Genomic DNA, 12740 nt, shown 5'->3' on the forward strand with positions numbered 1-12740 from the left:
GCCAATGCGTGTTCGGTTTCGTCTTACTATGACTTTTTTTCTTCAATCTAAAAATCAATCTAAATCGAATGCAGATTCAACAAAGTACATTGAAACGACTCCTTTTGATAAAGTACCTTTTCAAAGACCAGCTTAAAAAAATTCAACTTTTAAATTTCTTGCCAGAAGGTGCGATTTCTTTGCTCGGTGCAGGAAGATGCAATTTTATCGCTATGTGTAGGAGAATTTTTCTCCATGTGGTATAAATAATCTTGTCACATGAACGGAAGAAAATATTCTTAAATTAGTTTCACTGTTTGAATATAAAGCAATCCATTTCATTTTTATTAAACGAATATTAAGGGGCGGTGTGAGTGTTTCTAACTGAAACATGTAGATATGAAGAAAACCACAAGTCTCAAGACCTTTATTTATTATTGAGCGTACACGGGAAAAAAATTAGAAGTTACCAAGCGTAATTTCAACTATCAATTTTTAAAACTTATTACGTAATTTTTACTGATGCAAATTAAAAGTAGATTTCTTACTACTCAGTTAGTATTTCATGGGTAATTAATTTCTCGGCAAATTTCTCTAGTCTCTCAAACTAAAAGACTTTTCAGTCGTTAGTAAAATGCACAAAAGAAGAGAATAGAACGGAAAATGGTCATAAAAAAACTGAACCTAAGCCAAATAATTAATTAAAATAATACAAGATTAAATTTGAAAATGTCTATAACTATAGACTTATTTATTAAATTCTTAGTATTGTTTGAAAGTTATAAAAATTGTAACGTAAATTTATAAAAAAAAGGTAATTTTCAAAGTGAAACTCCTATAGTTCTTTTCCATTAGCTGCATGTTAATGAGGTGCATGTTACGAAGGCATTTCTATATCTTTTATTTTTAACGTTAATGTTGAATATTCTGTTGCAGTTGTACTTTACTGCTTAATTGCAATTAAAACCCCGTTTCCCATTAATTGACAAATTGCTTCTTCTATATATTTTATAGATTCAGCAAAGCTGCTTTTCTAAAGTAAAGTAGATGAAAATTCATCGTAAAAACATGGTGCTCAACATATAATTTATTTTTGTGTCGTGATCCGTGTCAAAATTAAAATAATGTGCAACATTTATTGTCACAATCTATTTTGTTAAAAATCGGCTTTATCTTAAAACATTTTATGAAAATTAATGAATGGTGTACTTAATTTTTAGTAACAATAATTTTGTAATATTAAATGGATATCTATGTTTTTAAGCGTACCTATAAATGTTGTTCCGAAATTCAATATAGTTTCAGAAAATATTAAAGCAGATTTCCAAAAATATTTAGCTCTAAAAGTCACATCTAAAAATTATCACAGAGTTCCTTTTTAAAAGAAAAAAATTACAAAAAATAACGTTAAATCTTAAATTAATGAAGACGTATAAAAAAATGCAGTACTTACGTTTATAATACGAAGGTACTCGCTATTAACAATGAATAATTAGACATCAGCAAGTCAACTAGTGTATTTTATTGTTTTAAATCATTTTGAACAAATTAAAACGTAAAATTGGGCACATATTTTTTAAAACACTAAGTATTAGCAGAATGATGATACTCTGGACACAAAATTTTACGTGCAATGGTGTTTAACAACTCAAGATATTGGGTCAATTCGTCCTATAAATATACTTATATTTTAAAGGCGATAAATAATACTTGCACGCTATCTGCATACGCGAATTTAAACTATTATGCGCCAACGTCAGTCGGTAATGGAGTTTTCATGCATTTTATGTATGATAAAATTATAAATGAAATTAAAAAGTAAAGATTATGTCGAAGTCAGTAAGTTCGTCACACATTTTTAGTTCTTGCAGATGGTGATTTCTGTGAAAGTTTAAAAATTGACGATTCATTTCATTAGAATCATCAATGTTTGCTATTATCGATTGATTTCGAAGAACAAAAAATTTTAAAAATATTGACGCGCCTCGTGGCGCCTATCGGTTTCAATGATAGATTATAACAATTGAATGAATACATCCTGTGAAAAAATTTCCTAGACTATTCAGTCCCCTTCATCATAAAGTAACCGAGGAAAATTTCTCAGCAAATTGAGCATAAAGAGAAGATATGATAAATGTTCAAATAAAAAATTAGATTTTACGAACACTCGATTACGTAAATATGAAACAACGATATCATGACAATTGTACATACGAGGCTAATAATAGCTGAATATTAACACATGTGTCGCCATTGCCAATAAAATAATATTGTGCATCATGGAAATTAGAGTCAATGCGTCACGAAAGTTTTTCACTTATCAAACGATAACATAAGAGTTTGTAACGAATGCTGGAGAGATTTTTCATCAATTCTCAATCTAAAATTGACGTTTGTAGGAAATCAATCGAGATTCGAACTTTTTTGAAGATAGCAAAAGTTGTACTTTACATTTTTAGAATTTAAAAATTGTAATTTTTAACATGATTTTGATTAATTTAAACAAATAATAATTTTAATTTTGATTAACCACGACGATTTAATTTTTAGACTATTTTAATCAACATTTCACGCTTTGTCATCAGTGGGGCTAAACTAAAGAAAAGAGTCTCATTATTTAAAGTGCAAATGTTTTCAATGGCAATATGTCTCAATGACTTAAAATTACAAGCAACGTCCGCATGCAAAAGTCATTTTATTCTCTACTATTTTTACTCGTAATAGTTTTTCAGATTGTCCAATACATTTTGACAGATTGTAATTTGCATGATAAGTAGTGTGAAATGTAACTTTTATTAGACACGTGTTTTTTAATGTGAATTATAATAATCGCTTGAGCAAGTTAACTCGTAAAATAAAAAGAAGCAGTGATCTACATATTTCCGAGTTCATTATCTCGCCTGAATGTATATTGCGAGTTCTTTATCGCGCGGCGACATCTCGAAAAACGTTTAGTCAACGGTAATCGACAATATCATTAGCGAAATCACGCGAGTCTTTAGTAAAACACCAATCGCGTGCCGCGTTTGACATACACCTACAATGCATGGACCACGGCGCTACTCGTGATTCCATGAGTCGGCACGTGCGAGGGTGTGCGACGACTATTTTTGCGACAAATTTTTATCGCTTTGACATTTAACGACGAGATAAGATTTATCCTTCTTTACGTAGAATAATCATATAATACGTTTAAATTTGTTGCAAAACTTGAGTTCTTAGATTTTTGGGAATTTCAAATGAAAAAATGGATGATTCTAATTGATTTTAATTTTTAATATCATTGATTTATCAGCAGTTAAATAGAATTCATACTAAAAAATGGTAAGCAGGAAAACAAATTCGTGTTATGTAGTAACTCAAATAAAGAGTATAATTAACTTTTTCAACCGCAAGAATCATGCAAATTTCATAAGTTCACACTATTATTATTTATAAATGTTAAAACTACGCAGGAAAGTTTTAAGTTACATTGCAATGCATTTTTCATTGTTCTTACCTTGTAAATGAGCTTAATTTATTGAGGTAGCTAAGAGTGTTTCTATATTTTTATTGAATAAATAATGGAATTTTATCTAAACATGAATGAAATATGTGTGTTGTTACAAGAAAAAGAAAAGCTTTTAAAAATGTTCAAACATTATAAGCAGCACATGTTTTCTTTTCTCCTTGTTTTATAAAAGAAAGTCGAAAAGTTTGATAGGAGAATAATGTTCCGTTTTTATAAATTTGGAGGGAAATTGTGATTCATTTCGTTCTATATTCTCAATGTAAAACAATATAAGTTATTATTGAGATCGCTTAAAGCCCTCCTTTCAAATCGCCATAGAAGACAGATGCATATGAGCTGTCCAAGATTTTCCAGAATGGCTATTTAATATTATCTGTCATGCGTATTCATCGTCAACTCATCAAAGTCTCAATGTTGCAATATTCGTCGATAAGAGCTGCATCAGGGATTTGATAGATTTTTTCTTACCTAATTTTCGACGAAAGTTTGACTGAAAAATTTTAGTTCATGTACGTCATTTTTATATTCTATCGTATAAACGTAAATAAAATAAAAAATATAGCGTAAATGTCTCAGTTGTGGCCAATTATTGAAACGATGCTGCATGCTGTCCAATACGTAAATTCAATAATGCTTAGAAAATGATATGTGTTATATCATATGCAATTTAGAATATATAAATTGCACGTCATAACATTGATCCTTGATAACCCTGAAAATGATAAAGTAAATGTCAATGACGAAATTGAAAAGAAATGCATTAAAAAGTGATAGCTCGAAGTTAAAGCTTTGAAGTTATATTCAAAGCAATTAGAGCGGTGGTCGCAGCATTGCACAAAGTTTAACACTTACTGCTGATGAGGACATAATACGCCATCGCTGAAAGCCATTTCGTAACGGAGATCGTGCTGATTCGTATAATTGTGAACGTCATTTTTTACCATCTCATTGTTTAAGTTAATTTTGTATGCTCTTTCGATTAAACAAAATTCATTCGCGACATCGCGCAAAGTATCTCAGGGCAAAGCCCAACGCGCTCCTCGTTCCGGGATGCAAGCGCAAATCCGCAAGCGCATATCAGCCTTTCGACTGCGAAGTCTTAATTCACGGAGCTCGATCGTGCATCGATGCAAGCTCGCGCGTGTCCAAGAGATGATCGCCGTTACACGAGCATTACGCGCTCGATCCAACACACGGTAGCTAAAAAGCTTACGAACGTAAGATATGCGTGCGCGGTGCAACAATCGCTGCGACGGCGGGATTAGTCGTCGCACACGCGTTCCGGCACATGCGAGTCCGCAGCAGACTCGTTGCACACTTGGCTGCGATCATATAGCGTGTGCGGCTCTTGCACAAAGAGGGAGATACGTCGTCGTCGTCGTCGGTGCCTATTGCCACCCACACTCTTCTGCCCGGACTCCCTCCTACTCCCATCCTCCTCCTGCTGGCGCTGTCAAACTGCCTGGCATGCTACCGCCGAGTGCTACTCCAGTCCCAGTCAGTGCCAATAACATCGGTCATGTCCGAAAGCTATATAAGTGCCAAACTAGCCGGTACCTTCGCCACAGTCTCCGGTTGCGACTCCATCTGATTAAGCTGCGTGCGCGGACACGATCCTCTTCCAGTGTCTTCGTCGACCTTTGATTCCAGACAAAGAGGCCCGCGAGAGATACGTCCATTACAATGACCGAGATCAAGTTGGCCAAACGAATCGCTGCTGCTCGAGGGTGAATGTGAGCCGAATAATTGAGGAACAATTTGGTTGTGCTTTTCTGCGATCCATCATCTGTGACGTTAATACCAGGCGCTTGGCAGCATCTAATTTTAGGTAAATATAACTTTTTTAAGCTTTGCCAAATCATTTATTAAAAATGGATAAAATTTCAAGGCGCCTTAGTCCAATTATTCGAAGATTTTATCCACTTTTTCAACGAAATATTTAGAACAAATTTTTAATTTTTTAAACAAGATCAACGGATCCGATTTACGTAAAAATGATTATCAGATTGAAATGATATCTTCGTTTGACAAAAGAATAAATTGCATATGCAAACCCAAAACGGAATATGATAAAATGATTGAATAGATTAGCTACGAAATCAAACGGTTATGTCCATTGAAACGCGCGCTTGTATTTTGTATTATCTTTCACAAATCTCATTCTATATACTAGGTATCATTAGTGCGGGATGCAATATAACTAGCGATATAAAATGATGCTATTAAACTTGGAAAACACAGTTTTTTTTCCATCCTTATAAAAATGAAATATAAACACGATGTATAGAGTGTGCTGTGAAAAAACATCCTCTTAAACTTCATCAAACGAAATATTTTCATTATCTCTGTTCAAATAAAATATCGATCTACCTCATAACTTCCTATAGCAATTGTAGTTTTGATCGAACTCAAAATGTTAACTAACGGATAAAAAATGATACTGAAAATAATAGAATAAATTCATTCTAATAATAATTGTTCCAATAATAATTTTTACAGAAACAATCTGCAATCCGAAGGAGGAAGTTAATTATTCATCGAATATAATTTTATCTAGTGTCGATTGTTTGACATTTCAACGGAAGATTACACTTAAGAAATCTATGTCATTCTAATGTGATATAAGATTAATACACATTTATATAAATAAATACATTCAGTCTCGTCGAAAATATATCAAGTAATTGTGGAATCACAATAGAGATTCAAGATGGAAAAGTGTCTGATAATATTCATTATATTTACGGTGATTGGCTACTGCATGAGTGTTGAATTCAAAGTACCCGAGCATGAAGGTCAGTAATAGATTCATTTGTTTTATTCCTCTAATACTTATTCCGCATGTATTGTATTATTGTATAATATTACTTCGCTCATTTTCATCAAATTTTTTACGGCTACAGAAAATATCAAATAATGAATTTTTTCGATGAATAATGAATTGAAATGAAATATTTTTTACAAGTGAAAATCTAGCCCTCGCTTAAATGAAGTGCTGCATAAAATAATCCGTTGCTTATCATAATTCTCTCATTTTGAAATAAATAAAGTTTTTAGGTACGTTGACGATTTCCTTATCGTTGAACCCGAGAAATAATCCTCACTGCTATGATAAAGAAATTATATGATTATATTTTATATGAGTAAATAATCCGTAACCATTCAAAAAATTTTAAGCCATGTTTATTTATATTTATTTATGATTTAATCAATGGTATCGAAAAAGTGGCAAAAAATGAGTAAAGAAATTTTGCAGAAACATCGTTTTGGTTAAAGTCCGGACAAGATAATCTCAAACGTGTCTTACAAATGGAAAATAATAAAAATCGAGCGAAAAATATAATAGTCTTTATCGGCGATGGGATGGGATTGTCAACCATAACTTCGGGGCGCATTTTCAAGGGACAAATGAGAGGCAATTCTGGAGAAGAATTTAAATTGTCGTTCGAACAATTCCCCAGCACAGGATTTTCAAAGGTAAAACAATTTATTTTTTAACATTCTCGAATGACGCAACGACAATCGTATCCAGTTTCCTAATCTATCATCTCGCGTTGTCGCGTATAAATCTTTCAAAAAAGATTGCTTGCATAAACAACGTCTGCCTCCCAAGCGTTATTTAACCAAAAGCCAAAAGACCTTTTGTCGTTAAAAAAAATGTTGATGTACGTGATCAATGGGACGTATGGCCATCAGAGACCGCAATGGAAAATAATGCATTATTTATAACGCTGTTGCAGACGTACAACGTGGATCGACAAGTGCCCGATTCGGCGGGAACGGCCACTGCCATGTTTTCCGGTGTCAAAGCCCAGTACAAAATGTTGGGCCTCGACGGCAAAGCCAAGTGGAATACGTGCGACAAGACCGTCAACGAAAATAGCCGATTGACCACCATCGCCTCTTGGGCTCAGAACAGCGGCATGGACACGGGTAAGTGCACTCGTCGCTGCGACTACAAATTATTCTCGTCGGCTGTAGTGAATTATCGCTTTTTAGCGACACGTATCTTACCTAATGACCACCTGTACGCTGGATGCATGTTATGTATTTTACGCTTCTTCCTACCTAAATACGATGCCCAGAGTTATAAATGTGAACGCATACGGACTAAAATCATCGATCCTTTGTATCCTCGAGCCGGTGAGCATTTGTTAGCGGTTCTTGGCGGTTCTTGTCGGCTGCTGTACGGACATTTCTCGATCTTTATATAGAACGATCGTTGAGAAACTCTTCAATCATAGTGCATTGAGCAGAATTAAACTTTTTACTTGGATGCAAACTTGTGTGCCATGCAATTGCAAGACGAAAAATTTACTCGACGAGATCGTCCATTAGAATTTAATAATAAAACGTTTCCATACGTCACGAATGTCAATAGTTTTTGCTTCCAATGATAAAATGCCTTTCAAGGCTAACAATGCGCGTGAAAATCATTTGTTTGAGTCTCGCTTTCTTATCATAAAAACATAAGCGCGTTTATTTATTTATATATTTCTTTTGTGTCGATTCGTAACAGTTAATTCTCCAGCATTCTCGGTATCATTCCTCCTTGACTTTATTAGCAATTTTCTCTCGGTGCAATTTTCAGGTAAACTAGATGCACGAGTTTCGAGCACTGAAACTTTATCATTGATTGAGACATTGACGGTTTTAACAACGACGTTGTCACTTCAGGTGCATAAACTTGACTTTTCATAAATTTATTTTATTATTAGATAATCGCTCGATCGGAACATTAACTAACTGTGTCATTAACGTACTTTCGACGTATGGCTCGGGTTCAATGAATTTTCAATAAAAATATGAAATGAAATTATTTGAAGAAATAGTAGGAGAGGTAGGATATTTTTGCATAGAATCGCAGCAAGCTAAAAAGCTCGAAAGATATTGAAATGAGAAAGATCGCAAAGCGGTGTTATAACGAAACTGCTACTCCGCTTGATAGGGTATGCGTGCACTTTGCAATTGACAGCTGCGCAAGTTCCTCGTGATTGAGTCCGTATGATCAGCCCAGCTGGCGGGCTAATCGGTCAATTGATAATCAGGTACTCGTCGGGCCTTGGCAACGTTAATCGTTGCGTTAAACGATGTGTCGCCGTCGTCGTCGTTCATGCACTCCGCACGTATAGCGAGCGATCAACGTAATACGCAGTACCGTGATATATGCACGCGCTCCGCACAAGAAAGGACGATGCCGTTACGTTAGATAGAAAAAAACGTCGAGGTCGTCGTGCGCACTTCAAAGGTCTTTCTTTTTTGCTATACGCTAGCCGACATCGACACGGCCGAGTCGGTCGAAATTTCCTACCTTCGCCCGCGCTGTGCTCGACTAATCGATCGTTGGAAATTTACAATAATTTCCATTTTCGTCCGGCTCGAGAATTTCGCGAAATCGCACAAAGGAGCGCTCGCCGGATTAGTTCATGAGTTGACAATTTTTTTTTGTTTCTTTGGTAAACAATGAGACGTCATTTCCAATGCGTTTCTGCCGCTGTTTGTATACGCGTTGCGACAAGTGCGCGAGCTCAATGATATAATTCGGCGAATAATTCCTACTCTCTCGAACCGCATTACCGGTTTAGTATCATTGAACTCGATTTTCCGTCGCACGCGTGCACAATGTTTTCCCGAGATAATTTCAATAACAATTTCATTCGAATATTAATTGTATCGATTATTTGTGTTTCAAAAAATTAGGATTCGTCACTACGACCCGAGTAACGCACGCGACGCCCGGTGCCTTGTATGCCCACACAAACAACAGAGATTGGGAATGCGACACGTCCATTCCTCGCGTTTACAGAGATTGCATCAAAGACATCGCTCGGCAATTAGTGGAAGATGCCCCGGGCAACAAGTTCAAGGTGAGTTGATTTTTTCTCTTTTCCTAATCACTTCACTTCCTTGTAAATCAACTGATGCATTGACTCGTGCATTTTGTCGCTCGAGCCTGTAAATCCCCCTGCGGCACTGGCACAATACACTCACAGGCACAAGCTATGTATACACACACGAGTATCCGTGTATGTGTATCATAACGGCCTCTAATATTATGCTTGCGATGCTTGCGTACAGTAATTATTGCGTAACCGGCTGATCTCTAAAATCATGCGCGTGCGGTTGTTGAATCATTTTTCATATTATGTGTGTATACGATACCACCAAGCGTTCAGCATTTTCATATCGACTAAGTACACTCGTTATGGTATTTTCTACGTCATTGTTTTCAATTTTAAACTATTTTTGTTCACTTTGCTTATATACGTTTTCGAGATAAGCTTTGTACTGCGATATTCGTGGCAAATGCAAAGTTAATATTCACTTTTACTGAACGAAAGTTCCAAATTATCAATGAGGAAGTATTAAATCTAGTCGACTTGATAAAAAAATGGATCAAGCAAAGACCTTGACCTTGAAGCCTATATTTCCAGCAATTGCAAGCTGCTTTATGACTACTCATCTCGATTTAACATACCCTAACTGGAGCTCTCTTGAATTCCCCTCACTTTTCGTCATTTAGACATTATGCGCTTTTTCCTAATAATTTTACATGACATCGATTTAATTTGCACAGGTTATCATGGGCGGCGGCGCTGGTATGCTAGGATTCAACAGCCCTTATCCAGACAAGGAAGCGTGCCAGCGTAACGATGGTCGAAGACTGGCCCACTCGTGGCTTCTTGCTAATCCAGGCAGCAAACTTGTCACCAATACGGTGGATCTTTTTAACGTAGATCTAAATAATACGACCAAGTTGATGGGGATTTTCGCCGATGATCATCTTCCATACGCAGCCGTCAAACCCCCCTCGGTTCCTTCTCTCGCTAACATGACAGTTCAAGCCATCAAGATGTTAAAAAATAATAAACACGGTTTCTTTTTAATGGTAAGTCACAAGAGTATTTTTGACTCCATCTATGTTTGATACTTAAATATCAAGGGAAAGTTAACGGTTAACATAAAAAATATTTATCTTTGGGTATTTAATGAATTGTATAAAAAACTTTTTTATTCGATCTTTATATTATTCCATTATACTTAAAAATATGATGTTTTTGAGTTGTTGTAAAAGTTTGGTTTAAAAATTATCCGATACAGGTCGAGGGTGGTAAAATCGATTTGGCTCATCACAAAAATTATGCTCAATTGGCCGTCAGAGAAGTTGCGGAACTGGACGATGCCGTGATCGCTGCAATGCAAATGGTGAATCTCGACGAAACTTTGATTGTCGTGACTGCCGATCATTCGCACGCCTTCACCATGAACGGCTATCCGCAGCGCGGAAACGACATTCTGGGCCTGACTGAGTCATCTGGCAACAAGCAAAAATACGAGACCCTTAGCTATGCCAATGGTCCAGGCTACTTTTACCATAGGCTCAATGACAGTGACAAAATTTGGAGAGATCTTGAGAATGATACCAATAGGGATGATCCATTTTACGTCCACTTCTCACCCCGCTATTTGAAAGATGAAACTCACGGAGGTGAAGATGTTGGTGTCTATGCTATCGGTATGTAAAACTTTTACTTCTTGACATTTCATATGGATAATTTATTTAACCATATGAAGATGGAATGTTTTTTTAGTACTTCAATAACTATCTAAAACTCAAAACAAAGACAGAATTCTTTATTAGTTTCATAACAATCATTACATTTTGTGAAATTTAAACGACCTGTAATAAAAATAATTTTTCAAATTCTTTGTAAAATATTTTTAGATCTGCAGTTTTTAGATAAAATGTGATAGAAATTAAAAAAATATAGATAGTGGTAGATCAATACTGATATAAAGTAATTCGATGCATTGACGTAATTCTGTTTTTTATTTCAGGACCATATTCTCATTTATTCCGCAGCACTTTCGAGCAAAACTACATTGCTCATGTTTTAGCTTACGCAGCCTGTTTTAAAGATTGGCCGTCACACTGCGATCAAACCTATAATCGATACTTCTACCATATTTCACGTACCAACGATGCTGCGACGAGACATTTGACTTTACCTACTTTTATTATTTTTGTTTTAACTGTCTTCATAAATTCTTTATAATTACTTTATAAGTAGCTGAAAATGTCATTTCTTGTACACAAGATAACTATTTTACTAAAAAATACCTTTCTACACGGTACAGCAACTTTGAAAAATACGTTAGGAGCTACTCTACTGTATGAAATGGTATTTTTGAAAAATAGTTTCATAGATAAATTCATACGTATTAATTTATGTCCAGAAAATATAAAAAGGTACGCAGCTTTTGATAACCATACGAAATATTAATTTGTTATGATTTCAACTGGGGTGGATCTTTGTACTTTGAAGCACAAGCATATTCGACTATTTTTAAATAGGCTTATTTTTGAAATTGTAGCGCCTTTAAAAAAAGGAAGAAATTTTGTTCAATATTTTTGGCAAAAATCGTTTAAAACACCAAAGTTTAACTATTTTTCTTTAAACCTATTATGTTCAGCGTTTCAAAGTACTTAAAGAACATACGTTTAGCAAAACGTTTTAATTTATGAATGTTCTCTTAGTTATTTGAAACTTTCAAATTTATAAAATGTTATTGATTGATAAAATTTCAAATGCAACCTTCAGAGTTGAGATTTCAGAGCGATATTTAGCAGTAATATTGGTTTATGTTTTGTTAACAAACATTTTCCATAATTTTTTTTAACATTAAATGTCTATTTGAAATTGTATCGATCCTGAACAAGCTGTTGTACTTATAGATTGCATTATTTATAATAAATGATTCGTGCTTGAAAAAAACATTTTGATAGCATGTCGAGTTCACTGCTCATAACTGATCGAAAAATTCAAACGAATGTAATAGTTGAAGGTATTTCAATCTCGATTCAATTTTCATTCAATTTTATGTTCATCGAGTAGTATGATTAAATGTAATTCATAAGTTTGTAGAGTAAAATATACGAGTAAATCGTACTTTCGTAAATAACGTTGGTCAGCTTAGTCCTATTTGCTAGAACATTTTATATAAAGTCATTGAAGTATAAATATTGTTATCTTACGGAATTGTCATACCATAAACAGTATTTTTTATGCGTGTATAGTATCGAGATGAAAGAGAATCATTGGGAAAGATAATTTTAAATTTGTTTTACTTCTGTAAATAAATATAATGCGACGAATATTTATATTGTGTCTACATAATTGTATATCCTGCAAACTTGGATATTTTTCCATGTGACTATACTTTTAAGTGCATGTGTGGCATATTGACA

General features: G+C 34.6%; 1 protein-coding gene across 1 annotated transcript; it reads left to right on the top strand.

Moving 5' to 3' along the window:
• Nucleotides 1–4978: 4978 nt before the first annotated feature.
• LOC106649868 (alkaline phosphatase 4-like) lies at nucleotides 4979–12653 on the top strand. Its single transcript, XM_014367562.2, has 9 exons — nucleotides 4979–5318; nucleotides 5990–6285; nucleotides 6747–6967; nucleotides 7231–7423; nucleotides 9191–9357; nucleotides 10068–10379; nucleotides 10592–11006; nucleotides 11330–11594; nucleotides 11675–12653. The coding sequence occupies exons 2-8, from the start codon at nucleotides 6201–6203 to the stop codon at nucleotides 11545–11547; spliced, it is 1611 nt and encodes a 536-aa protein (XP_014223048.1). The 5' UTR covers nucleotides 4979–5318; nucleotides 5990–6200; the 3' UTR covers nucleotides 11548–11594; nucleotides 11675–12653.
• The last annotated feature ends 87 nt before the right edge of the window (nucleotides 12654–12740 follow it).

This window comes from Trichogramma pretiosum, unplaced genomic scaffold, assembly GCF_000599845.2.
Source record: "Trichogramma pretiosum strain Unisexual culture from Peru unplaced genomic scaffold, Tpre_2.0 scaffold12, whole genome shotgun sequence".
NCBI classification, from domain to species: Eukaryota; Metazoa; Arthropoda; class Insecta; order Hymenoptera; family Trichogrammatidae; genus Trichogramma; species Trichogramma pretiosum.